Source organism: Solea solea, chromosome 10, assembly GCF_958295425.1.
Source record: "Solea solea chromosome 10, fSolSol10.1, whole genome shotgun sequence".
In the NCBI taxonomy this organism is placed as follows: domain Eukaryota; kingdom Metazoa; phylum Chordata; class Actinopteri; order Pleuronectiformes; family Soleidae; genus Solea; species Solea solea.
The window spans coordinates 22,717,147-22,741,194 of record NC_081143.1 but is presented as its reverse complement, the minus strand read 5'-3'; the positions used below and the strand labels follow the sequence as shown (position 1 = coordinate 22,741,194).

General features: G+C 41.7%; 2 protein-coding genes across 3 annotated transcripts; one reads left to right on the top strand and one right to left on the bottom strand.

Moving 5' to 3' along the window:
* Positions 1 to 778: 778 nt before the first annotated feature.
* On the top strand, positions 779 to 7,058 carry zgc:175214 (uncharacterized protein LOC557610 homolog). Its single transcript, XM_058639598.1, has 6 exons — positions 779 to 1,061; positions 3,032 to 3,185; positions 4,288 to 4,330; positions 4,741 to 4,782; positions 5,838 to 5,920; positions 6,552 to 7,058. The coding sequence occupies exons 1-6, from the start codon at positions 1,037 to 1,039 to the stop codon at positions 6,670 to 6,672; spliced, it is 468 nt and encodes a 155-aa protein (XP_058495581.1). The 5' UTR covers positions 779 to 1,036; the 3' UTR covers positions 6,673 to 7,058.
* A 519-nt stretch (positions 7,059 to 7,577) lies between these two features.
* On the bottom strand, positions 7,578 to 23,969 carry pdcd11 (programmed cell death 11). 2 transcript variants are annotated; one of them, XM_058639590.1, is made up of 36 exons: positions 23,871 to 23,969; positions 23,491 to 23,612; positions 22,959 to 23,102; positions 22,422 to 22,586; positions 22,178 to 22,339; positions 21,969 to 22,089; positions 21,690 to 21,865; positions 21,224 to 21,331; positions 20,653 to 20,865; positions 20,407 to 20,531; positions 20,248 to 20,308; positions 19,496 to 19,642; positions 19,105 to 19,356; positions 18,856 to 18,981; positions 18,555 to 18,749; positions 18,240 to 18,410; positions 17,457 to 17,670; positions 17,192 to 17,341; positions 16,565 to 16,677; positions 15,472 to 15,971; positions 14,831 to 14,893; positions 14,251 to 14,347; positions 14,043 to 14,132; positions 13,824 to 13,926; positions 13,544 to 13,721; positions 12,925 to 12,981; positions 12,533 to 12,655; positions 12,316 to 12,438; positions 11,112 to 11,280; positions 10,612 to 10,752; positions 10,299 to 10,445; positions 9,943 to 10,193; positions 8,778 to 8,946; positions 8,511 to 8,664; positions 8,150 to 8,315; positions 7,578 to 8,034 (listed from the first exon to the last, which is right to left on the bottom strand). In XM_058639590.1, exons 2-36 carry the CDS (start codon positions 23,590 to 23,592, stop codon positions 7,863 to 7,865), a joined length of 5,448 nt encoding a protein of 1,815 aa, XP_058495573.1. In that variant the 5' UTR covers positions 23,593 to 23,612; positions 23,871 to 23,969; the 3' UTR covers positions 7,578 to 7,862. The 2 variants fall into 2 exon arrangements, with proteins under 2 accessions (XP_058495573.1, XP_058495575.1); XM_058639592.1 differs by having other exon boundaries at positions 10,299 to 10,442.
* Positions 23,970 to 24,048: the final 79 nt, after the last annotated feature.

The following is a 24,048-nucleotide window of genomic DNA, read 5'->3' as shown; positions in this document are numbered from 1 at the left end:
GATTTTTTTTTTTTCTCAACTGAAGGAGCAGATGGTTAGAGGGAGAGTGGGACCCCCCACCACCACCCACCCCCCCCCCCCCAAACACACACATATATACACACATGCACTGAGTGACACACACTCACCAGCAAAACAACAAACCCAGCTACAGGACTGCTGTTGACTGCATGGAGCTGTCTTCACTTTGTTTGGGCTTTGAAGGAAGTGCATCTCAGCCTGTAACAGTGAGGAGGACTACCCACTGCAAGATCAGAGGACTGGAGGAGGAGACAACAGACGACAGGAGAGGGGGGAAGAGACTTGTGAAAATCCTCTGTTAAAAAAGCAGCTTTGGGAGGAAGACAAAGCGCAGACTAATGCCAGATAATTACCTTCGCTGGACAAGGATTGTCATTTTGAAACGGCGGATGTCACTGCGATTGGTGAGGGCAAGATATTGCAGACACAAAGTGAAGTCAAAGAGGGCCTCTTCTTCTTCTTCTTCTAGCTGGAAATGTAAGTATTTCCTGTAATCGAGCAGCCGTGGGTTGTTTATGACACTGTGACTGAATGAGATTCTGCTTTTCAACAATAACAAGTCTTCAATAACACATGGTATCAGGCATCTGACACACAATAGTTTTTTTGTCAACAACATTTCTTTGTCTCCCTCTCTCTCTCTCTCTTTCTTTCTCTCTCTCTCCTGTGATGACATCATTGTCATTGGAATCCAGGAGCACATGAGGTCTCCAGTTCTGATCCAAACACCAGTCCCAAATCTCCCAATTTTTTTAATCCAGATTTTGGGAAATTTCGGGCATCACAGGCTACTAAACCAACGTAACCACACCTGAGGATTTGTGGAATCTGAGCGAATATTGATGATTTTTTTGATTGGTTTGGAGGAACCCAACAAAAGAGCATTCCAGGTCGGGGTGAATCCAGGCTCCAAACAGATCCAGTGTCTGGAGCTCCAGCCCAGGAGCTTGGCTCTCATCCAGGCTACTTCTGACGGGGCCTGAATTTACTGCTGCTGCTCTGGGAGTCAAATTTCATGCAACCATTCCAATGGTGTAACGGTAAGTGATTGGATGTTTCTGCCATCTGCCAAATATGCAGGACGTGGTTGCACATGTACTTACTTGTGTCTCATAAACCCTGTTGGTCGTTCGCTGACGGCTAACTCTTGGGCATAGCACATAATGGATGTGCTTCAGAAACTCAGAATTGAGTGAGAGTGGAGGCCTCAGTGTGTGTTTTCACTTGTTTCGGGACAGTGGCGAGGGCCCCGTCAAATAAGCTGCACTCAAGGTCACGTTTGTTTGACAGCTGTGGCAACTGAAACTGGAGATATTTTATTCCCTGACCTTGTGCCACTTTATTATTGCGTTTCTGTTTCTGTTGAGTGCCAGGTTCATGATTGCGTTTCTCATTATGCTGCCCTTGGTGTTCCCCTGGTCCCCCTCCCCTCCACCACCATAAATCCCCCCCCCCCCCCCCCAAATCTCCAGTCATGTCAAATCATCTAATCCACCCACCCCCCACTGTGTGCAAGCTGTAGCCATTCATTCACTCTAAAGAGAGACACATGGACATTTAGAGGCTGGCAAAGAGCATCAGCGCAGCAAATTAATAGCAGCACATGTGGCCTGTGGAAGTGGGGGCTTCCTCTTCTATTGTTTTACCAAATGGTCCTTCAGTCCCGGGAGTTCATTCTGTTTCATATACCCCCACCCCCTGCCACCTGCAACCACACACACACAACCACACAGATCACCTCAATACAGTTGGAGTCTGTGGAACAGATGGTGTGGCGGCGGCGGAAGTGGTGTCTGCTCTCTGTGTTTGTCATGTTCACAGCCAATCAGCGTTCAGTCTGACGAGCTATTGGGTTGCTAACACAGCAGCATCAGTCACAGCTTCTTGGACGCACCTGCATGCAAAATACAAACAAACTTAAAAATTGCAATATTTAAATGGCGGCGATGCTGTTTCGATTATTTGATCGGCTACATTGTTATGGAAATATTGTCGACTGTGGTTTTGTGTATTTAAGCCTCCGACCGCTAGTTGGCAGCAGTCTTTGACTCTCTCTACCTTCCTTCCACTCCTCTAACTAACTAACTAACCGCTTTATCCTCCACATGAGGGTTGCGGGGGAGCTGGTGCCAATCTCAGCTGATATAGAGACAAACAACCATTCACTCTCTCACTCACACCTATGGTCAATTTAGAGTGTCCAAGTGACCTAATCCCCAAATCTGCATGTTTTTGGATTATTGGAGGAAGCCGGAGAACCCGTAGAAAACCCACGCACACACGGGGAGAACATGCAAACTCCATGCAGAAAGGCTCTTGTTCATTCTTTAACTAGACCAGGGTTGTCAAACTCAAATGACCTGAGGGCCAATGAGTGTCTAATCTGGTCAAGAGGGGGCCGGTCTAGAGAAAAAAAGTGGGAAAACACAACTGTTCAGTAGTGGGTGGGCAATGTGAGCTAAGATCACAATATTCCATCATCATGTTTCACAGAATTTCAATGTAAAAGTGCTTGTTTTGATGTGGAACCATGTGCACTTCAGTATAATGACATATTTATGATGAATATCAAAAACAGAGAAATACGTCTACATTTAAGTCATTTATAACATGGAAAACTGTAATTAAAACACCAAATATGTAATTAATAGTCATTTAATATTGAAGGTTTGACACCACTGAACTAGACAAAGAATAATCACAATATATTGCTTCTTGCCAGTAAACACAACACCCCGTGACTCAGAAGCCTGTGGTGGCTAAACTGAAGCTCCATGTTCCAGTTAATGATCACCAAACATGGAACTTTTTTTGTACACAGCTCTCCATGAAAAGCAACAAATGGAAAATGGAGAAAACCTGCAAAGAAAAGGTGTACAATGAAAAAAAAGCCATATGAAATGAAAAGAGTTGAGTTCTCTCAGCCTGGGGCGCTCAACCTGAACAGGTGAAAGTTGCAGTTTGATGTGTAGTAAAGTGTGTAATCTGTGCTGCAAACTCTTCCTGGCAGGATGCCTGTGTGGTTTGGATTCTCAGCGCTCTGAACACTACTGCAGCATGACGTCTGACATCTATCACCTCCCGCTCAATGTGTATGTCATTGTGCTGGGCATCGGCCTCTTCGTCTTCATGCTCAGCCTCATCTTCTGCTGCTACCTTTTCAGGTGGGTAGACAGTGACGGGCGCCTCTGCGAATCTGTGGGGGTGGGGAGAGGAAATGTGTTAAAATACTTCCTGAACTGACACTGAATCAAATGACTCTTTGCAGTGTGGGAAAAAAAGCTTGTTTATGTTAACATTCCCACAGAATTACAAACAACGCCACTGTTCCCATCACACTCTTGGTGTTCACTCTCGCTCGTCTCATCAGTGTCATTTCAATTCCCAGGAAGAATCTGCTGATAATGTCACAAACTAAAGATAGGGGGGTATCTGCACGTTCAAGGAAGCCACATTAACGTTGTGAGGGCTAGTTTGATCAAATTTAATCTGATATGAAACATGTGCCTAGTTAGCAGGTTTCTGAGAGCAAACACACACACATGGCGATCATCTTGTCGAGCTTTAATCTGTGACGTGTTCCCGTTTTTGTACAGTGAGATGATGGGGGATTTCCAGAGAGGCACAGAGTGAGAGAGAAGAAAAAAAACAACTAAATGGTCAAATTTAGGTGAAAGCGAGTGATAACTCAATCCCTGTCCCTGTGCTTGTTTATATTCTGTATAAACAAGCACAAGCATATTATTTACTTTTGAAAGTTATCTACAATTCCTGCCAAAGAAATAATAATTCCACGTATCTTTTAGGAAATTATTGTCATTTTTAAGTCAGATTAAAGCCTAAATTTTGGACAATCCAGTAAAGCTGTTCAGGCCAAGATTGTGGCTCAAGAAAGAAATATTTCCCTCGGGACAGGGAGTTTTCAGTCTTTATGCTTAGTAACGTTTACCAGTTGAAGGCCGACTAGTCATAATGTAATGATGTAATGAGCAAGCACGGTTGTAATATCAGCTTCATAATAAACAAACTGTTTGGCTGTGATCAGCCTCAAAACTGTATCAGTCTTTGTTGTACAATTATAAATAAAATACAACACTGATTTTAAAATAGCCTGTGTTGTGATGGTGCAGTGCAGTGGTGGCAAAAAGGGAGCATCGATTTTAAAAACTCTGAGCCTGAGTCAAGTTACAGTTGTTACTACAGTCACTTCAGCTGTACAGATGTTCACTCTCCCCCTCTCTCTCTCTCTCTGTCTGTCCCTCTCAGGCTGAAACAACAAGGAACAAGGGAGCAGTTCAGTTACAATGAGGTACAGTATGTTGTTGTTGCTGCTGCTACTGCTGCTGCTCTGGTTGAACATGTAACACCAGCTTCTGAGGCAGGTTATAAATACTACCACAGCATTTCACACCGCTGTCATCATCATCATCATCATCATCTGTGAAACCCAACACCACTCTTTAATAGATGACCTTGACTCACTCACTCCCTGCATCCACGTGTCATTACCTCCACATGCTGCTGATTTCCAAGCATTAATCCAGCTGCAGTGTGCCAGATAGCAGAGAGAGAGAGAGAGAGAGAGAGAGAGAGAGAGAGAGAGAGAGAGGTCAGATCAGGACACTGAACCATCTCAAGCGTTTGTTTTTTGCACCATAACACAAAAGTGCTGACACATGATTCCAGTGACACTCTGCTTCTCCCGTTTCTCCTCTGTAGGTGGTGCTGAAGGGAGCGAGCAAGAAGCTGAGCCTCCTAGGAGTAAGTCGCCACCTCTGTCTATGAACACGCATGTTAAAACCCCGGCAGCTGTTTTCAAATAAATGTTACCCACAGTATTTCCATGGCAGCCCTGGTGATCCTTTATGAGCTGGGAGGCGTCGGGTTGGTTAAAGGCTTCACCGATTAGCATTTAGCTTTAAGGCTAGCATTTTTTGAAAACTTGTGCTTTCCAACCTGTTTTCTCTGAGTTGAGAAATATCTTCATTCTTTTCTTTGTGACGTGCCCACCAGCGACACTTGGTCATGTTTGCGTGACCTGTTAGCAAAGACTGTTTACATTCTGGGAATGAGGTACCGTCCCGAGTAGCATCCAGCAGCAGCCCCAGAGAACCGGAAGTTACTTAAAAAAAACTTTGTTTACACACTGAAACAGAATTACGCCATTAAACTAAAAAAGAAGAAGAAACAAAGAAAAAACTAGAAACTAGCAAGGCCTATATGAAGGAAGAAAGGAGGAACTTTTGTACAGCACTCGTGACGCCCGCTATAAAGACCAAATATTTATATATTTATATATTTATATATATATATTTCTCAACGCAGGGAAATCACCATTTTCCAAAAATACCCCCCCTAGTCTAGTAATACAAAGCTAGATGCAATTGACATGCTGCTCTCACTCAGTGGAGATTGTGTCCTGTAAATATCTTGTATCTCATTTAAACACATTCAAGTGCCTGCTCTACACTCGCAGCAGCAGCAGAATGTAGGACTCCAGGAATAACTGCATTCATTCAAAATGTATTAGAGGAGGGAAAAAAAAAAGAGGTCTTCTGTCTCAAGTGATTCCTTCTCTTTAGTTCTTTCCTTTTCCTGGCAGTGTTGGTGGTTGGGGATTTTTTTTTCTTATCTATGCACTGTCCAATCTCTGTCTCTATACAAGGGAAGGCTGAGATAGTTGTGTCACTCAAAAACACCCTCAACATGATTATGATCCTAGTCAAATTAAACAACTGCTCTAGGTCATTTTATTGACTGTGATGAGATGAGATGACCTTTTGACCTTGCTGTGTTTTTTTTTTCTGTTATTGCAGCAAACCTGTGCAGTGTGTCTGGAAGAGTTCAGGACCAGAGATGAACTGGGGGTTTGCCCATGCTCGCATGCATTTCACAAGAAGTGAGTGTTTATTAAACTGGAAATTATGCAATCAAGCTTGTTTTGGTTAGTTTGGCATTTCGTTTACATTTTTCGCTCACAGTTAATTACGACAAGAAGAATTTACAACCACAACACCATGAAATTGGTAATAGCTTCTTCCCTTTTTTCCCCCTTTTTTCCATCTTTTGCTTTTATTGCCACTGAAAAAGGAGGTTATGTTTTTGGACGCATTTGTCTTTTTGTGAGCTGCATAACCAATAAAGTGAAAAAGAAATAAATGATCAGGGTAGTTTTGGGATTCTTTTCAAGCTGTTATTTCCTTTGCAAAATAGCAATTGAAAAATCATCTAAATAATGATTTTATGTACAAAGTACTAACAATTTTAAGTCATACATTTTGACTTTATCACTGGTTTTAGTGTTTATGTTCCTTTATTTACTGTTTTTGTCACTTTGTTTTTTTTATTTTCCACAATTTGTTTTCCAATTTTGTGATTTTTGCCACCGTTTTGTTTGGCTTCATCTACCAAAACACTTACTTAAACCTGTGATTTTGCAAATGCAACATAATTTATGAGAATTAATGTGGGCTTAAATATCATCTACCTGTTTCACGTAAGAAGCCCATTCTTTGTGTACTTCCTGTCAGGTGCCTGCTTAAGTGGCTGGAGATCCGCAGCGTGTGTCCCATGTGTAACAAACCCATCCTCCGGCTGCACACAGACGCTACCCAGGGTGCCGAGGGTCCCATGGATCCAGAGGAAGTGTGAGGCGACTGGGGAAGAAGCCAGACTCCCCTCACAACAAAAATATACATATTAAAAACACACTAGGGATGACGTACAGCGATCATCTTTTAAAGACATCTCACAGGAAATGTTGATAATGATCCCCGGGCCTTGCCGCTGACTGTCGAGCGATATGCCTCGGATTGGATATCGACAGCACTGGGGGACGATTTTGGTCAGATCGGCGAAGAAGATTGTGGATCAAATAGGACCTTTTCATAAAAATGCTCCTCGTCCTACTTCATATTGCACTGCTCACCTAAAAACAGGAAAAAAAAAGGAGCCACTTTAGAGCGCAGGTTATCATTGCAACTGTCACTGGACAACTAGTGCAGCACTGCCAGAGACAAAAAAAAAAAAACACAAAACCACCACAGGCATTCAGCAGGACATCAGAGAACAGGATCAGTATGGATACCTCTAATATCTCAGGGGTGTTACCAATACAGCCAGCACAAACCATGTCCGTCACCCTGTAACCCTGTGCCACTCATGCATTTTCAGTACTGCCAACGTAGGTGAAATGCTCCAGTTGTCAGAGGTGACCATGACCTCCAGTTGAAACCAAGACCAGCGGGTAATTCAACCATGATGATGATGATGATACGTAGACAATATAGTGACCCAGGCCCTTTCCTTTCAAAACAGACTGATAGAAAAGATAGTCTTGCCTGTATGTATTGTATGTAAACGTGTCCCTATCTATATCTCTTCATATATATATATATACATGTATATACATATATATATATATATATATATATACAATATATATATATATACAGTATATATATATATATACATATACGTGTATATGTATGTATATACACATACATACATATAAATATTGTTATTTTGTATTTGTTGCTTTTAAATAAAACATCATGTTATGTATTGTAACTGTGCCAAGTTTATTGAAAGGTCAACCAGTTAAGTTTATAGAAAATGTTCCATGTGTCATAAGGAAAATTTTAAAAAGGAAAAAAATGAATTCAAAACACATACATGAAAAGTAATAATGTCATTTTCATTACCCTTAGCTCATGTTCATTTACATTTACAAAACTGATTAAAATGAAAGCTGGTGAAATGCTAGATAGTAGTTTGTTTTTAAACATGATTTGATGATTTATACAGATGACTTTAAAAATCTATGCGCTATAATGGCGATTTTAGTTTGCGGCCTCGGTGCCTTTAGCCTCCACAAACTCCATGGCCTTCTCTTTGACCGCCTGGATGCTCTGCGGGGTGCCGTGCTTCTTTTCGTACTCCAGGTAGCGCTTGAAAAAGAACTTGATCTTTTTCACGGAAACACTCAGGTGGATCACACGATCAAAGAGCGCCCTGCAGGGAGACAGGGAGTTGAGAAAAATGCCGTTAGGAACTTTCTGTGCCTCGATTGCGACTGTGACACTCATCTCCACGTGTAACAACCCTACAAAAATCCTCATCCGCTCACCTGATGTCCTTCTGTGATCCGTGTTTGATCGTGAGGTCAATGAAGACGGACCAGAGATCCGTGCGTTTGGGATAACTTGTCAGGACTTTGTCCATCATGGTGATACCTTTCTCCGCATCACCGTAACGGAACTCGAGCTGAGCAAACTTAGCGATCACATCCACACCTGAGAGGGAGGATGGCGACAAAGGAAAGGTTAAAATAAACCTGTGGAGAACAAACATCTGGGACAGAGAAAGAGAATGGCAACTGGACTTTAAACAGTCTAGATGTTGCTAAACTGAACTCAAGCAAGTGCAGTTACAAATGTCTTGACTCTGGGAGACACAACTTTAAACCCATTCCCATTCAGCCATCTTACTTTCTTTGGTAGACAGACTCTTCAGTGCCCTCTGCAGGAGGGAACTGGCAGCGTCGCTCTGACCCTGCTGGAGCAGGAAGGATCCGTAGCTCAGCCACACCTCTTTATTCTGACGGAACCGCTTCACCATCGTCTTGTACAAGCCCTCCGCCTCCTGCATGCAGCCACAAAACAGAGTTCACAACGCGCAGTCAAGACAAACTTGAAGACCATAAAAGCACAGAACGCAGCATTTAAAAAACAAAAACCGCGAGGTTGAGACTGTACCTTGATCTTGCTGGACTTGGCATAGATGTCGGCCAGCTGCTGGTAGACGGGCATTGGCTCACAGAACTGCAGCGCCCGCTCAAACACTTTCTTCAGAGACTCCTCGGTGCCGTACATGTTCTCCAGGTTCAGCAGGGCCACCCACACATTCAGCTTCTCCTGCTCCTCCCTGCACCCGCACAGTAAAAGTATTTAATAACAGAAGGAACTGCTGTTAAAATGATGTTAATGCACATTAATACTAAGAGATTGAGTTTTACTGTCTTAGTTTTACATTAGAGGTTCAGCTTACTGAGGACACTTCTGAGAGTGTACGTTGTATTAACACACACACACACTTAAACACTTATAACCATGTCTGTGAAGGGTTCAAACTAAGTCTCGGTCACACTTTCAACAAACGACCGCCTGCACTCAGAGGTCCAACTAGGGTCTGTGTGTTGGAAATTTCATCATCTGCCCATTTCAAAGTCAGTCACCTTTACAGTTCGGGCTCACAAGGACCACACAGCCTGACTGCACGTGCCTTTTCAGTCCAGTTTGGTCAATACTAAAAACAAAGACGACGATAACCATGGACGTTTGCTGGTGATAATGTGAGGAGGACAGTACAGTGCCCACAACACGGCTGGTAAATATGCCTCCATGTTTGTTGTGCGTAGGCCTCGTCTTCCTACTCTACATCGATCAATACAGGACGCAGGAAACAGAAGGTTTAATTTGATATTTGCCTAAATATAAACTTAATGTCTTTCTTGGACAAAATCCATACACTGTCCACCAGTAACGCAACAAAGACGACAAGGGCATACAAAAAGTGCAAACTCCTGAAATGGAATATTTAGATTTAACACGTGTGTGTCTGGACTGATGTGGACCCACGTTTTAGTATTAATGAAACCGCGGCTCTGTGCGTGCATGCACAAATGCAAGCAGCTGAATGCGGGAAGTATGACCCGGGCCATAGCGAGTGGAGACAGTACATGAAGTGCCAATCTGCGACTTTTGCAAAAGTCATTGACAACTGGTAAATAGGGCTGAAAAATAATGTAGCATAAACTTGGCTTGTTATTCTTTGCAAACCTAACTAAAATCGTGACTGAAAAAACTGACTCAATAGGAATAGCAAAAAAAATAAAAAAGGTTATTCAATCTATGAGCCGACCTGAAGGAGATGGTTTTGAGAGCCCTCTCAGCCACAGCTCGGGCCTGTTCGATCTGCGTGGCCTGAAGATGGTGAGCCATGTACTGGAGCCAAAGCAGAGAGCTGTTGGGGGAGGCGAGAAGCAGGCGCTCAAAGGCGGCGGCGTCTTCCGGCCTCAGGCTTGGATCCATGAGCTCCGTTTCCTGTCGCACCAGCGCCTTCTCTGCCGCCATTTTCTCCTGCTCCAGCGCATGACGGGACTTCTTCTGGGGCTGCGGAGAGGAGCGGTAAAGAGGAGAAGAAAGAACAAAATCATGAAAGCTTCTACGATACTATTTTTGAGCAGGACATGCGTTTTACTTCGACGTTCACCTCACCTTACTGCTTTCTTCCTGTTCCTCTCCATCACTGGAGTCTGCATCTCGAGCTGCAGAGGCAGGTTTAAGGGAGTTTAGACCCACATCCCACGAGAAACCTGCTGCCACCTGTAGTCTGGATGGAGCTGCTGAGCTGCTCGTCACCTGCTGAGGGAAGGAAGGATATATATATATATATATATATATATATATATATATTGATTGAGTATCCGAGTATCTCTTTTTACTTTCTGATCAACTTTGATCGATTTTGACCAGTACAGGACCAATAACACGAATGATAATCATACTGAGCAGCATCTCATGAACTTACCTTTGGAGGCTCAGGTTTGGGTTCTTCCTCTTCCTTATCCTCCTCTTCTCTGAAGTACACCTCAACTCCACTGTCGCTATCGTCGGTCTTGGATTTCTTTGCTTTCTTCTTTTTCTTGGGAACTTGGGACTCGGCTTGTTTCTGGCAAATTAGAGAACATAAGACAACATGAAGGCAACAACTGGAGAATTAAGTAAACAACACAGGGTGTAATTAAAGCTGCAGAGTATGCAGACAGACACACTGAGGCCCAGAATCAATGCAGCAATTATTAACTGTCAGACCAAAGGATAATGAGTGAATGATGGATGAAGATGGATTGACCTGCCTGTGTGGAAGTGCTTCCACAGATTGGTCGATGCTCACCTTAAAACACCCTCTTGCAAATTAAAATGCAGAGCGGCGAGTCACGTAACATGTGTTTACGATTTAATGGACGGAGGAGAAGGAAAGACGCTCTGACGCGTGAGCAGCAGGAAACTGAGGCTGAGGTTTGTTACCTGTTCGCTCTCAGACAGTGTGCGTTTCTTCTTCTTCTTAGTGTCGTGTTTCTTCTTCTCCTCTCCGACCAGACGCAGCGGCAGACTGAGAGACTCTGGGAGGACGTCTGGCTTCCCAGTGTCCACGGGGAGAAGCGAGAGGTTGACGTACTCCTCCTCTTTGTCAATACTGAGGACGAGAATAGAAAGAGCTGCAGACTTAAAATGACACAATGACAAGTATTGATTCTAAAAACAACTGTAACCTGAAGCAGCACTGGACAAAGACACAGCGTCAGCATTACACTACTGGATTCTCTCCATTTGTCTGGATCAGTTTCTAACGTCTGGAACAATTACTTTTTTTCTCTTTTTTTGTCGTTATACACATTTATGCGCCGCAAGGCATTTTAGCCCTAAAACTGAACACATTTATATACATTAAAAACATCAGTTCCTTATTCTGAATAAGATGCTATTCAGATTGGGATGTTGCTAATGGAATATTCTGTTCATATTCCCCTTTAAAATTATTATTTTAACAATGTATAGTCTGATAACTATGGAATTAGATTTGTGTCAATATTTTCAAACAACACTTTTTAAGGAGCAAGCAACACAATTGAGCAAACAAAAATGAACCACAAAATATCATTCAAAAATATATTGTATTTTTTTGTTTGAAAATAGACTTTTTGTTTACAATGATCAGAATTGTGTTCGCTCCGACTCTCCCTTATTTGTTCTTTTCACCGTGGTCACTATACGTCTGGAACTAAATAACTGTAGAAAACGCAAAAAACTCAGCGCAAACAAAAAGTGTATTTTCAAACAGATAAAACACAATCTTTTGAATGATTAAATCATTTTTGCAATTTGTATATTTTGATTTTGTGGTTTATTTTTGTTTGCTTCTTAAAAAGTGTTGTTTGAAAATATTGACAGATACATAACAATGCACATCTAAACTATATTACTATTTCCACTGCAGTGAAAACTCCAACTGGAGTTAATAATCAGATTACACATACTGTACATGATGTGACTAGAATCAGGAAACTCTACATCTTAATCTAATTACTGCTGACCTTGTTCTGGTTATGGTTAAAGTTAAGGTAAATAAAAAAATATAGCCACAGATTACATCGAAGTACACGGGTACAGTTACTGTTGTCTCGACAGCTTACTATGCTCACTGTCACCAATTCAGAGTTTGTTTTTTTACCTGAGGATCTTCGTGGTGAGCAGAGTGTTGGGAGGCAGGTGTGTAGAAAGGACTTTGTGACTGTTAACAAAGTACTGTGTGGACTGTTGAAGCTGCGCTCTGCCGATGATATGTCGAGACAACCTGGAAAACAAACACGAGGAAAGCATGACCTGGCGTTCATGGCTGAGTCACAAGAACATGCCATAGAGTTCAGATACAAAATCTCTCCGCTCACCTGATGAAGACGCCCTGCTCTCCCACAGACTTGACGTAGCCTCTGATGATCTCGCCCTCCTTCAGTTTGTCAAAAGATAAGACCTCGGGGTCTTTTGCGGGCTTGTCCTGCTGTGGGTACAGTCTGAAAGAGAAGAGTTTCATTCAAATGACAACCAGTCGTGACATCACCCAGAAGAATCTCACACAAAAATGTTTACGAACAAATAAATCAAGTGAAACAATTCTTCCTACAGACTTCCATGTAAACAGACTACTTTTTAAGGAGTTGCCCCCTGGGGGCTATTTAATAAATTCTTACTCCTTGATTGACTTCACAGAAGAAACTGGAAAGTGCCACGAGTTGTTAATAAAAGCACTTGTATCAAATTTTGATCATGATATTCGTCTTACCTTGATGGGCGTAAAGACAACTGCCACTTGTCGTTTTCGCTCTCCAGGAGGAAACACCTGTAGCAAAACTTCAAATGTTAATCTTCACTTCAATGTCAGTGAAACTGATGGCATTAAAACAAGTTATTATTCATATAATTCTTTACATACAAAGTGATGTAACTCAAAGTGCTTCAAAGAAACTTCGGGTCTATCATTAGTATTAGTCTCCTTTTCCTTTTATTAACCTAATAACAGGTAAGGCCAAATATGTAAAATGAACTAAGAAAATAAGTAATACTAAGGGTGGTAGAAATAAAAACGTGTGTAATAGTAAAACAAAGTAAATCGAGACAAATACATGAATGAAACTCAATTAAAAGCCTAATATTGTTTGTAAACACTGATATTCAGTCCTGTCCTCAGGTTTTCTGGCAGGCTGTAGGACTGTGAGTATGGATAATTAAAAGCCTGTGATCAGAAGACCTGAGAACCCTAGAGGGTTCATAGCAAATCTGATTAAAAAAAAAAAAAAAAAAAAAGAAAGAAAAAAAAATGAGGATTACGACTATTAAGAGCTTCACCAAATCCAAAAAAAGAATCAATTCTACAACATTTGTCAGTTGCGGCATCGACTGACCTGAGAAGCTGATCCTTGCTGTACCCGGCGAGAGGGTTTGGCCTGTAGGCATCGGCCAGTTCAGTGACGGCAACAGTGCCCATGCCTCCCAAGGGAAGCTTGACCAGGAGACCAACCTGTGGCTGAACATTAGTCACGATGCCCAAAGTCACGGTGCCTTCCTCCAGTTTATGGCCACCTGGAAAACATGGGAATCCCAGGAGTAAACATCTGTTTTTTTTTGTTTTTTTGCATTTTGATTAATGCTATTGAATAACTGCCGACAACATTAAATGACAACCTGTGAGTGACAGCACAAAGGGACGATGTTTGGAGCTAATTTCAACCACTGTGGCACGGACTGCTTGGCCCAGCTTGTATAGTTTCTCTGGATGACTGCCATTCTGAAAACGGCATTCAACAAACCGTCAATTCTCTTCACACACCATTTTAAGCGCTTTAAATTACACAAATGATCAAAATATATACAAAATGGCATGTAATGTAGCTTTAAACTTACTTTTGGGTCAGTGATCATGGCTAGAAGATCAACCGTGCCGGTGACACCAGGGTTAATCGTGACCTCCAAAGACTTCCTCTCTGGATTAAACTAAGGGCAAAGGTTACAAGCACATGGAAACATTTGACTGTAGTTGTTTTGTTGTTTGTCAACTTGTAATTAAAAAAACAAAAGTATTTCGGTGTTAATTACAATCTTAAAAACTTACCTTTGATACAAAGCATGTAATTTCGTCCCCGACCTTATAGCTGCTGAGTTTGTCTTTCACTGTAACTTGTTTGAAATCCACACTTTTATCGAGTTTGCTGCAGAGAGAGAAAGTCAGACGTAAAACTAAGAGTTGAATATGTTAAATGAACAGTTACAACAGCACAGGTGTATGATACAGTAACTGTCATATCTGTGTAATATTATATTAAAACTAAAGGCTGCAATCTTCAAAGTCTGGGTGAGAATAATTTTACTAGGGGTGGGGAAAAAGATCAATTCAGTCAACTATCATGACATTATATCGCTTTTGAGACACTAAGTATCGGAAAAAATGTTTGCATATCATTTTTTAAGTGACGTTACAAATGAACTTCAAAAAAGCATATTGCAATATCGTGATAAAATTGTATCGTGACTTCAATATTGTCATAATCCAGTTTCTCACCCCTAAATTTCACCTGCTTACTTTAGATTACAAAATGTACTTACTGAGATTACACAATGACAGCATGGTATCAAGCAGTATGTTATGCAATACTACCATGTAGAACAAATTAACTCAAAAACAAAACACATACCTTGGTGTAAGTGTGAGCTCAGGAATGGTGTATGTGAATTTGGGATGAGAAAATGGCAAGAATCTGGAAGAAAAAAAAAGACAGTTAAAGGTTCAATACAGTTAAAAAAAAACACAACAGTGTTTCACTACATTAATATAATTGTCTTTCATTTTAACTGAACAAATATTCATTCTCAGTATTGTAGTTCCTTCCTTTACAAAAACTCTCCACCACAAACTCAAATGTGCCTTTTAAAGTCCCTGTAAATTTCTATTCTGACTTTTGTCACTCCAAAGAAAAATATGTTATCAACTACTTTGCCACATTTGAATATTGAATATGTTGAATGTTTTCAATTCAAGTAAAACTTGAGCCAAACACATTCACACAGATAGATGAGTAGGCCTGTGTTTGCGTATCTGTGTGAATGTGTGAGGGAGAGGAGAGGCATGGGAGTGTTGTGGTGATAGAAGTCACACAGTGGAGCCTTAAAAATGTCCAGAAATCACAAAATCTCTCTTTTTTTACGGCCAATTCCCCTTTTCTCCCAGCCACTTGCCGCCACAATACAGGCACCACAGTCATAATACTGTAGGGGGTTTAACAAAAACATAATCGGGGAAAGTAGGAAGTCCAACATTGTTTACAGCAGTGTTTACCTTTGACTTGAGGCTTCTCGTCCTCCAATGACCCTGACGGTGACGCTACTGCCCACTTTCACCGAGGACGTCGGGAAAGAACCCAGAGACACTTTGTCGACCTCCATCACCTCCGACACATGCACACTGCCCGTGGTTCCGTCCTCTAGTGTCACCTGAATGCAGGTGGGCTTTACCGTCTTCACTGTCCCCTGCAGGATTTCGCCAAAGCAGTGACCTCGGGAGCTCATCTGGTTTTCGGAGGTCGTGCGCAGTCGTTTGGGTGCAGTGCGTTTCCATGACACCAGAGGGAGCCCTTGCAGCTCCTGAAAGCTGGGTTCTATGACCTCAGCCTCCAAAATCATGCCCCCCTTCAGCTTCTCTGACTCGGAGAGGAACACCTCGTTCAGGTGGCTGCTGGTTTGGATCACAGTGAGCTGTGCGGTGTCATCCAGTGAGATGACAGCAAACTCTTTGTCTATGTGCTGCAACATCACGGTGTGTTTAGATCCTTCGCTTAACTGTGAACACAAAACAGAAACAAGGAATTATGAAGGACTGAATGTCGGAGGATATAATAATTGTCTGATGAGGGAATCAGTGGGTTCTTTTTTTTTTCTCAAAATGTGTATTTGATTTTAGCCTTCCCTTAAACCAGGGGTGTCCAAAAAGATTTCTGGGGTCCAATGGTCCCAATGGTTTTTTCCCCTTTTTTACAGTAATATTTACACAAATACACTGTTTTATAAAAATTTAATTTTCATTGTCACAATTATCATTTTTAAGTGGAAATGTAACCAAATTTAAGTGAACAAATGAAAAGAAAAAATTGCCTTTCTTTCCACATCTCGAGTCAAATACCATAATATGAGATGAGTGGATTTCAACCCAGTTTCCTTACCAGCTGAGCTAATGGTATTGCGATTTAGATTCATCGCAGTTCTACAACTTGATAATTGTGATTTTCTTTTCCTCCTAAAACTGCTACACTTTAACTATTCAGTAGCATATGTACATTTTATGTTTCTAAATGTTTGTTAAAATGAAACTACCCAACTAAAAGTACCTGCAGTGTATTAATGTGTGAAATGGCACCAAGAAGAGTAACACTCACAGATTTCTTCTTCATCAACAGTTTCGTCAGAACAGACACATGGACGGTGTTGGACAGGATGTCAACGTAAAGGACGACTGCGGTGACTTTCTGTCCTGCAGTCAAGTTAACGCCTGAAAAGGAAACACATTGTTGTTTTTTTTTAACTCAACAAAACGGTGATGCATCAACGCGTGTGGCAGAGAACACAGAGAAATGGACAGGATATCTTCAATGTATCTGTAGTAGTGGTTTGGCATTTTGGTGGCTGCATATAATGACACAGGCTGGTATCATCTAATACTTAAACACTACGGCTTAAATAAATGAAAATTCTACCATATATTGTGATTTGACAACATGACTTCCGTTCAATATTTATGGTGTTATAGATTAAAAACAAGATGGGGTATTACCACAAGATACCATTATAATATTTAACTACTTTACTAAGGATGAGAACACATGTACTGAAATATTAAAATTGGCATAGGACAATCACTAAAATTTTAGTGATTTGCTGGGTTACCTTGTTTCAACAATTGTTGTTCAGTCCTACACGTATTCGAAAGTCATTCATCATAACTTGGCATTGACTTTTAAATGTTAGTCTGCAATCATTCGAATGTTTCTAGGTTTAATACACACCCATGACATGGTACTTGCTGGCCAGTATGGTAGCATCGCCCAAATCGTCAGATTTAAATGTTGCCCCGTTGCCGTCCACAGTGTCTACGGTCATCTTCAGCTTCTGACCAACAGTGAGAGCAGCCAGCTGCTGGCGAAGCTCACTGTTACCTGATGTGATGGCAGACGTAACAAGAGATTAGATTCTACAAAGTCTGACTTTACATGGAGATTAAAGCAGACGGCATAACAGACACAGAACGTTAAGAAAAATATATAGACATACCTCTCATTGCCAACATGTCACCCACAGCTCTTCTCTCCTGCAGACCATTAATAAGTCTGGTCTGGGCGTCCGCCTCTGGAGTGATGACCTCTGAAATCTTCAACGTGACCAGGAAGCGGCGCTTTTCCTCATCGAGGTTCGTTACCTTAGCAATGACAGTCTGGCCCAGTTGGAAGGCAACTGTCGTGTCACTGATGAACTTGTCAGTCATGGCCTGGGAAAAGAGAGCATACGAAAAATTCAGTATAAACCGATATCGGCCCAGTCCCCCCCCAAATCCTTAAGCCTCATAGACTTTGATGATGTCACCTGCTAATAAGTACGAGAGGCAACAGGGGCGTGAGATTATATTTACATGAATAAAACTTCATGCTCCATATTATTTTACTTTGATGACATTTTTTTTTATTTAAGCCGTTTACTCTGTTGACCAAAAAAGTGAATGAGGTGTTATTTTTAAAAAAAAATACTTTCAGGAAAAAGGTCCTCATTATGCAATAATTAAAATAAAGGGTTGATTAATAAACTTTATATCAGATATTCTTACATTCATCTCATTGGATTTTTACCCACACACTATGAATTGTGGGTACTTCCCTTTAGCAAGGTCTGTACATATGGTGACATCAGTAAAATGGTGTCACCACACTCACAGTGACCACATGACAACCTTCACACACTTGATGATTTCAATGGGTGTGACTCACATCTGTGAGGGTGTATATCGGGAGTGGGCAACAGATTGTCAGGTGCAGAAAACGTAACCTAAAACCTTTTACTCACCGACTTGGGTGCTAAACCAACGAGGCCGTACGGGAACTCAACAAATACGCCATAGGACATGATGTTCTTGACCCAGCCGATCAGCTGCATCCCAACTGTGATCTCTGAGAAATCCTTGGCAACCGCTCCCTCCTCCAGGGACCACCTCACTGTTGGCTTCTTAGTGAGGGACTTTAAAAAGGAGCAGTAGTTGAGGAAAACACGTCATTCCTGCTGTACAGTGTTAGAGAAACGCTTAATATTTCATTTCCATAGAGTACAGACTTCATCCAGGCAAACATTTCTGTTGTAATCACAATTAAGAAAACAGGATACGATGTGTCGCTTGTTCTTGTTGAAACACATGACGTTTGAGATGACGTCTCCCTCCTGCAGGCTCTCCCACAGCAGCAGGCAGTTGGACACATGATCAGAGAGGTGCATGGTGGGTAAAACTGCTTGTATCTCGTCAGGGAGGATAGCGACCTCCAATCCAACGATTGACTTTTTCAGCACCTTGGCCTCCAGAGGCTACATTAAAAACACATTGCAGATATCAGATTAGTAAAATGTAGAGGACATGATTTGACCAAATAACATAAAAGGAAGAAAAAAAGAAAAAAGCACTCAAACTTACTTTTCCCACCTCACAGTCGACCTGGGGCTCGACGGCTGCCTCGGTGTTTCCCTCCACTGCAGCTTTGAATGACAGCAGTATCTTTTCCTTCTCCAGGTCACACTTTAGAACTTTAGTCTTTAACACCTGGACCGTCAACACAAACAAACAACTAGTTAGACGCTAAAATATTAACTATCAAAGGCTGTCTGCTGCACCTGGAGCCTGTTCTACGAAACAAGAGTGTCCATTGTCACGTGATGTCCTCACCTGTCCAACATAGAAGATCTCCTCAGGATTACTGATGGCCTCGGTGCCGAGTTCACTGATCGGCACCAGGCCCTTGACGTTGTTGTAGAAACGAACGATGCAGCCAAAGTCTTTGATGCAGACGATAAAACCGTGGGACATGCGGCCCGGACGAGCGTCGGCATAGGTGAGGAACAGCGGCAGGGAGCTTTCAACCAGGGCCTTCTTCCTGGTTAGATACAGCTTCCTACTCTCCACATCTATTGACAGCACCTGAGGAAGAATTTCACCCACAAGCACAAACACAGCACATTAAGACACTACTTACTGTGTGTTACAGGTTAGATTTTTGTTGTCCTCTCAGTGGATTTAAAAAAAAAAAAAAAAAAATTAAGTAGAGAACACCACTGACCCGACATTTGACCTTCATGCCCTCCGAGTACTTTTTCTCTGGGTTTTTGAGGATAATGTCAGACAGGTGGTTCTTAGGCACCAGGCCTTTAATGTGGTCAGAAATATGCACCATCATCCCACGCTCCAGCAGGACTGACACTTTACCCTAGGAGAGACACGCACACAAGGGAGAAGGGATGTGAGACAACATACAATGACATGTGGAGAACGCCAATGAATAAAATACACAGCTTGAGGGAGCAGTTTCTGAGCAATAAGTTCTTTGTTTTGTTGCTTTACCATATTTTTACCACTGGGTGTCACTATGAGTTAAGGGGAAATCAGGTTTAAGCAGGAAGTAGGGTATTCAGGTGGAGTTGAACACCAAACAGTGACAGCTGAACCAAATGATCAGATCACCAACTAAATTAACTGCTGGTGTTTCCTATCCTGTCAGTACAACCTGCTACTTCGATCCTGCAATAAATCAAATCTGGGTTTTTTTCTTACAAATGTCTAAGTATGAGACACAAGAGGTTTCCCATTTCACCGAAATACCTATTCTAAAGGAGAGGTGGGCAGCATGGCAAAAACATATCACAATTTTTTTTTTTTTACAGTAAAAATAACAATCACAACCTTTTACGTAGATTTTTAACTAACTAAACCCCCCACATCATACTAGTTTTATTTGTGTATTTGACCATGACTGCTTACCAAAGTAGCCAAGGGGATTTGTGATGTTATGTATAAATGAGAATCATTCCTTACCTCTACAACCTGACCAGGCTGAAGATCATGATATCTAAAAAAAGGCCTCGCAATCACACTCCTGGGAGAAAAAAATTGGACAATTATTTTTTTTAATGGGATTCCAAGATCGACACTTACTATGGGATGAGAGAGGAAAATGTGAAGCAACAAACTTACTTGCGCAGACTTGCAAAGTGGATTTGGTCAATGACACTGAAGTCCAGGATCCTGCAGGTGTGCTCAGGCTTTGCCAACACTCTGTTCTCATTTGGTTTTTCGTTTGACTCCTTCAGGTGGTTCCTCTGTTAAGACAGATGATAAAATAATATCAGAAACAAGTTGCCTGAATAACAACGATCAGGCTTTGCTCTTCCCTACAGTCGAAACCTGGTTAAACCTTTCCCAGACATCACCCTGACTCACGTGTACAAATGCCAACGTTTGGTCCGGCAGTTCCAGCAACGCTCCGGACATGTGGTGAACAACCGTCATTTTACAGTCTTTCACCACCTCACCAATGCGTTCACCGCCAGCAGAGACAGGCTCAACTCTTTGCTCAGGCTGAACGAGGTAGCTGCGCAGACTCAAACCCACCAGGTGCATGGAGGGCTCCAGGTACAGCACACAGGCTCGCACCTGGGTGGAATAATGCAAAACAAAGATCAGTAACCAATTTCACTGAAGAGTAATCCAGTGAACCTGTCATACATCAGACTAGTTAATATTTTGATTGTGTCACATGGTAAATCTCCATGTGGCTTAAAATCTATAACACCGTGAATATTAAACTAAAGCTTGATTTAAAAACAATATTGCAAATCAAAGTGCAGTCGTAATGTTCTGTATGTCAGAAAAAGAAAATCACAATTAAGATATTTTACCAAAATCATCTAGCTCTCGTGTTTTTTCCAGTCAAAAAACTCATCAGAAAGCTAAACTGAGACAAAAACAATGACAGATTTGCTAGAAGGACGCAAATGACGAGTCCTTTTACCTCCTTTCCCTCTGTGTACTTGTCTGCCTGCTCTGGCTCCATATGGAGAAAGTCCACCTGGCCGGTGAAGGAGGACAGGAAGTCCACGATCAGACCATGTTTCGTCACCTTCAATAAAGAAATTGTTACATTGTCACTAAACAAAAGATTCATTTGTGCACGATAGTTTCACCCAGAATAAACATTGCCGTCACAGGGCTCGAGTCTAACTTTTCCGTTTAAGTGCACCAGCACAAAATTTAGGTGCACCCACATTTTTCAACACACCGTGTTCAGCACCACATTTTAAAGGGTTGCATTATGTGAATGATAGTATTCAAGAATAAGGTGAAGGTAAATATTTGTCTTTATTAGAAGTGCAAACATAGCGTGTACACACGCACATTGAATAGTGATATTGCTTCGCCGGTTAGATCAACAGAGAAAATCCTGAACATTTTGTAGTGATTATATGTGTTTTCTCTACCTTTTTGATGGTAGCTTTGACCAGAAGACCAGGCAGCAGGTTGGTGAGGTTCCAGCCCTGCTCGGACTCAGCACAGGCTTGGGCGAAGGTCGAGGGACCGGCAGAAAGTCGGACCACTCGTCCTTCATTCTTGACCTCTTCCACTTTACAAGTCAAATACTGACCCACTTTCAGCTCTGCAGTCAAGAAAATTCAGAATAAAACATTAACACCTTTGAAATGTTATTTTCCTGAATTTCCTCAGTGAATGAAAACCAAGCCTAATCTACTTTCTCATACCGTCCAGGTTGTTGCGTTGGTCTTTTACAGCTTTTGCAGACAGGAAGGCTTTGGACCCACTGATGCCAATGTCAATGATGCAGCCGTGATCCTCCACACTCTCCACACATCCGCTCAGGATCTAAATCAAAAGACATTTCAGTGCATTTTAGGTTTGAAAAAAAACCGTGTTATATTCTCTTGACAGATTATGTCCTTTAATGACTCACCATGCCAGCTTTCAGAGAGCTTGAATTGAGAGCCTTGTTGACCAATTTCGGACTGGCCGACAGCTGGATGCTGGTAGACCCGCTTTTAGCCGTGTCCAATTTGGCAACTATACATCTTAACACCATGCCAGGGTAGAATAGGTGAGGGAGGGAGCAGATCTCCTATGATGGATTAGAAACAGATATTATAAGTACATTATAAAATATCACACAGCACTTTGAAATCATCCCTCCAGAGGCCTACCTCTGTGTCAGTGGAATCCAGCTGTTCACTGAGCAGCTTGGTGTAAGAGTCGCTGACGTTCTTGATGCTCAGGAAGCCTTGCAGACCACACGGCAGACTGACGGTCACCTCAAAGTCTGTGACCTCCTTCACACAGCCCAGCATCAGCATACCCTCCTTCACATTCTGTCAATAATGAAATATAAACACCCAATATCATTACATTACATTACATGTCATTTAGCAGATGCTTATAATAAGTGCATTTCAACATGTGGGTACAAACAAGAGCTAGATCTAAGTAAGTGCTTCAAGTAAGCCAAACTATAAAGGGCTACTCATAAGTGAGTGCATTTTTTGTGTGTGTCGTCATCGTCGTCTTAGTCGAGGTAGAGTCAAGTGAGATACTGTGCTGAATGACTCTTTATTCATAGTTTCCCACTACAAATAATTTCACAGAAGAGAACTTTCAGTCACATCATTCCAAGCCAAATGCCTTTGATCAAAAACAACAAAGCTGGCAGTGGCCTGGGACTTTTGGACAGAATTGTGAATTACCTTAGCATGCAGGATTTCCACACACTTGGCTGCTGTGTTGAGAGTGAGGCCGTCTTTTTCTTTGCCCGTTTTCTGCTTCTTGACATTCTTGGCATCGTCTTTGATCGTTGCCCTTCTTTTCTTTGTTTCTGCTTGTTCATTTGACTGCAAGAAAACCGACCGTTAGCCATACACTAAGTATTTCACTGATAAATTGCCAGGTGAGGTTAAATGAACTGTGCACAATCCAGGGGACATGAAGGAAGGGGGGGGTATGAAGGAAGAACAATAAGTGTGTGTAAGAAAGAATATAAAGCATGGTGTTGTTAGTAGGGCCGTTAAGTAATGATTATTTACATAAATTGGTTAATTGATTAGTTGTTGGCTCCATAAAATGTCACAAAATAGTAAAAATTTCGTGAAATCATCCTCTTTCTGTAGTCATAACACCTTCACAAAGTGTTCAGTGATTCGCTTCTGTGTCTTTACTTTGTACAGACAGAACACTTATTGCAGTAGAAAAAAGAAGGGAGAGGAAATAAAAGAAGTGTACCTGGAACAGATTGTCCACTTCAGGTCGCTGCACCACTATTGTACTTTTCGTGGGCTTCTTTGCTGACCCTCCTCGAGGGAAATCCTCCTCCAATGATGCCATGATCGATAATGTATTCAGTTCTGTAATAGCATAGGTAGTGGCTGTGATTAATCCGATTTAAAAACATTCAAAACATACTGAATTTAAACGATTTTTCCCGTCAACACTGAAAAGATACATGAGGTAATAGCTAACCAGCAGTAACATGTTTTAGCCTTATGCGCTGGTTGAGTAAGAATTTTTGACCGTTCACAAAAATGTTCCAAACACAAACATAATAACAACTTTCAGATATGTTAAAATACATTTTCATTATTAACCACCAAATGCATCCTTACATTATTAAATGTCCGGTTTGAGTCTCTCTAAATACACATGTTGTTCAGGAGCACGCCATGATAGTGACCCGGAAGAATAACTCTTGGGGCGTTAAATTTTCTGTCCAATCACAGGGCACACACTTGATTGACACTGTCGTCAGCCATTCAGCAATCACTTTGGGCCATACGTATGAGT

What these genes read in the sequence shown, in the direction of transcription:
- zgc:175214 (XM_058639598.1), top strand. Translation starts at nt 1,037, where the DNA reads ATGCAACCATTCCAATGGTGTAACG. An exon ending in TTCTGCTGCTACCTTTTCAG is followed by an intron (nt 3,186 to 4,287) that starts GTGGGTAGACAG and finishes TGTCCCTCTCAG; the next exon opens with GCTGAAACAACAAGGAACAA. An exon ending in TCGCATGCATTTCACAAGAA is followed by an intron (nt 5,921 to 6,551) that starts GTGAGTGTTTAT and finishes ACTTCCTGTCAG; the next exon opens with GTGCCTGCTTAAGTGGCTGG.
- pdcd11 (XM_058639590.1), bottom strand. Translation starts at nt 23,592, where the DNA reads ATGGCATCATTGGAGGAGGATTTCCCTCGAGGAGGGTCAGCAAAGAAG. An exon ending in AACAGGAAGAAAGCAGTAAG is followed by an intron (nt 10,194 to 10,298) that starts GTGAGGTGAACG and finishes TCCTCTCCGCAG; the next exon opens with CCCCAGAAGAAGTCCCGTCA. An exon ending in GAGTCTGTCTACCAAAGAAA is followed by an intron (nt 8,316 to 8,510) that starts GTAAGATGGCTG and finishes CCTCCCTCTCAG; the next exon opens with GTGTGGATGTGATCGCTAAG.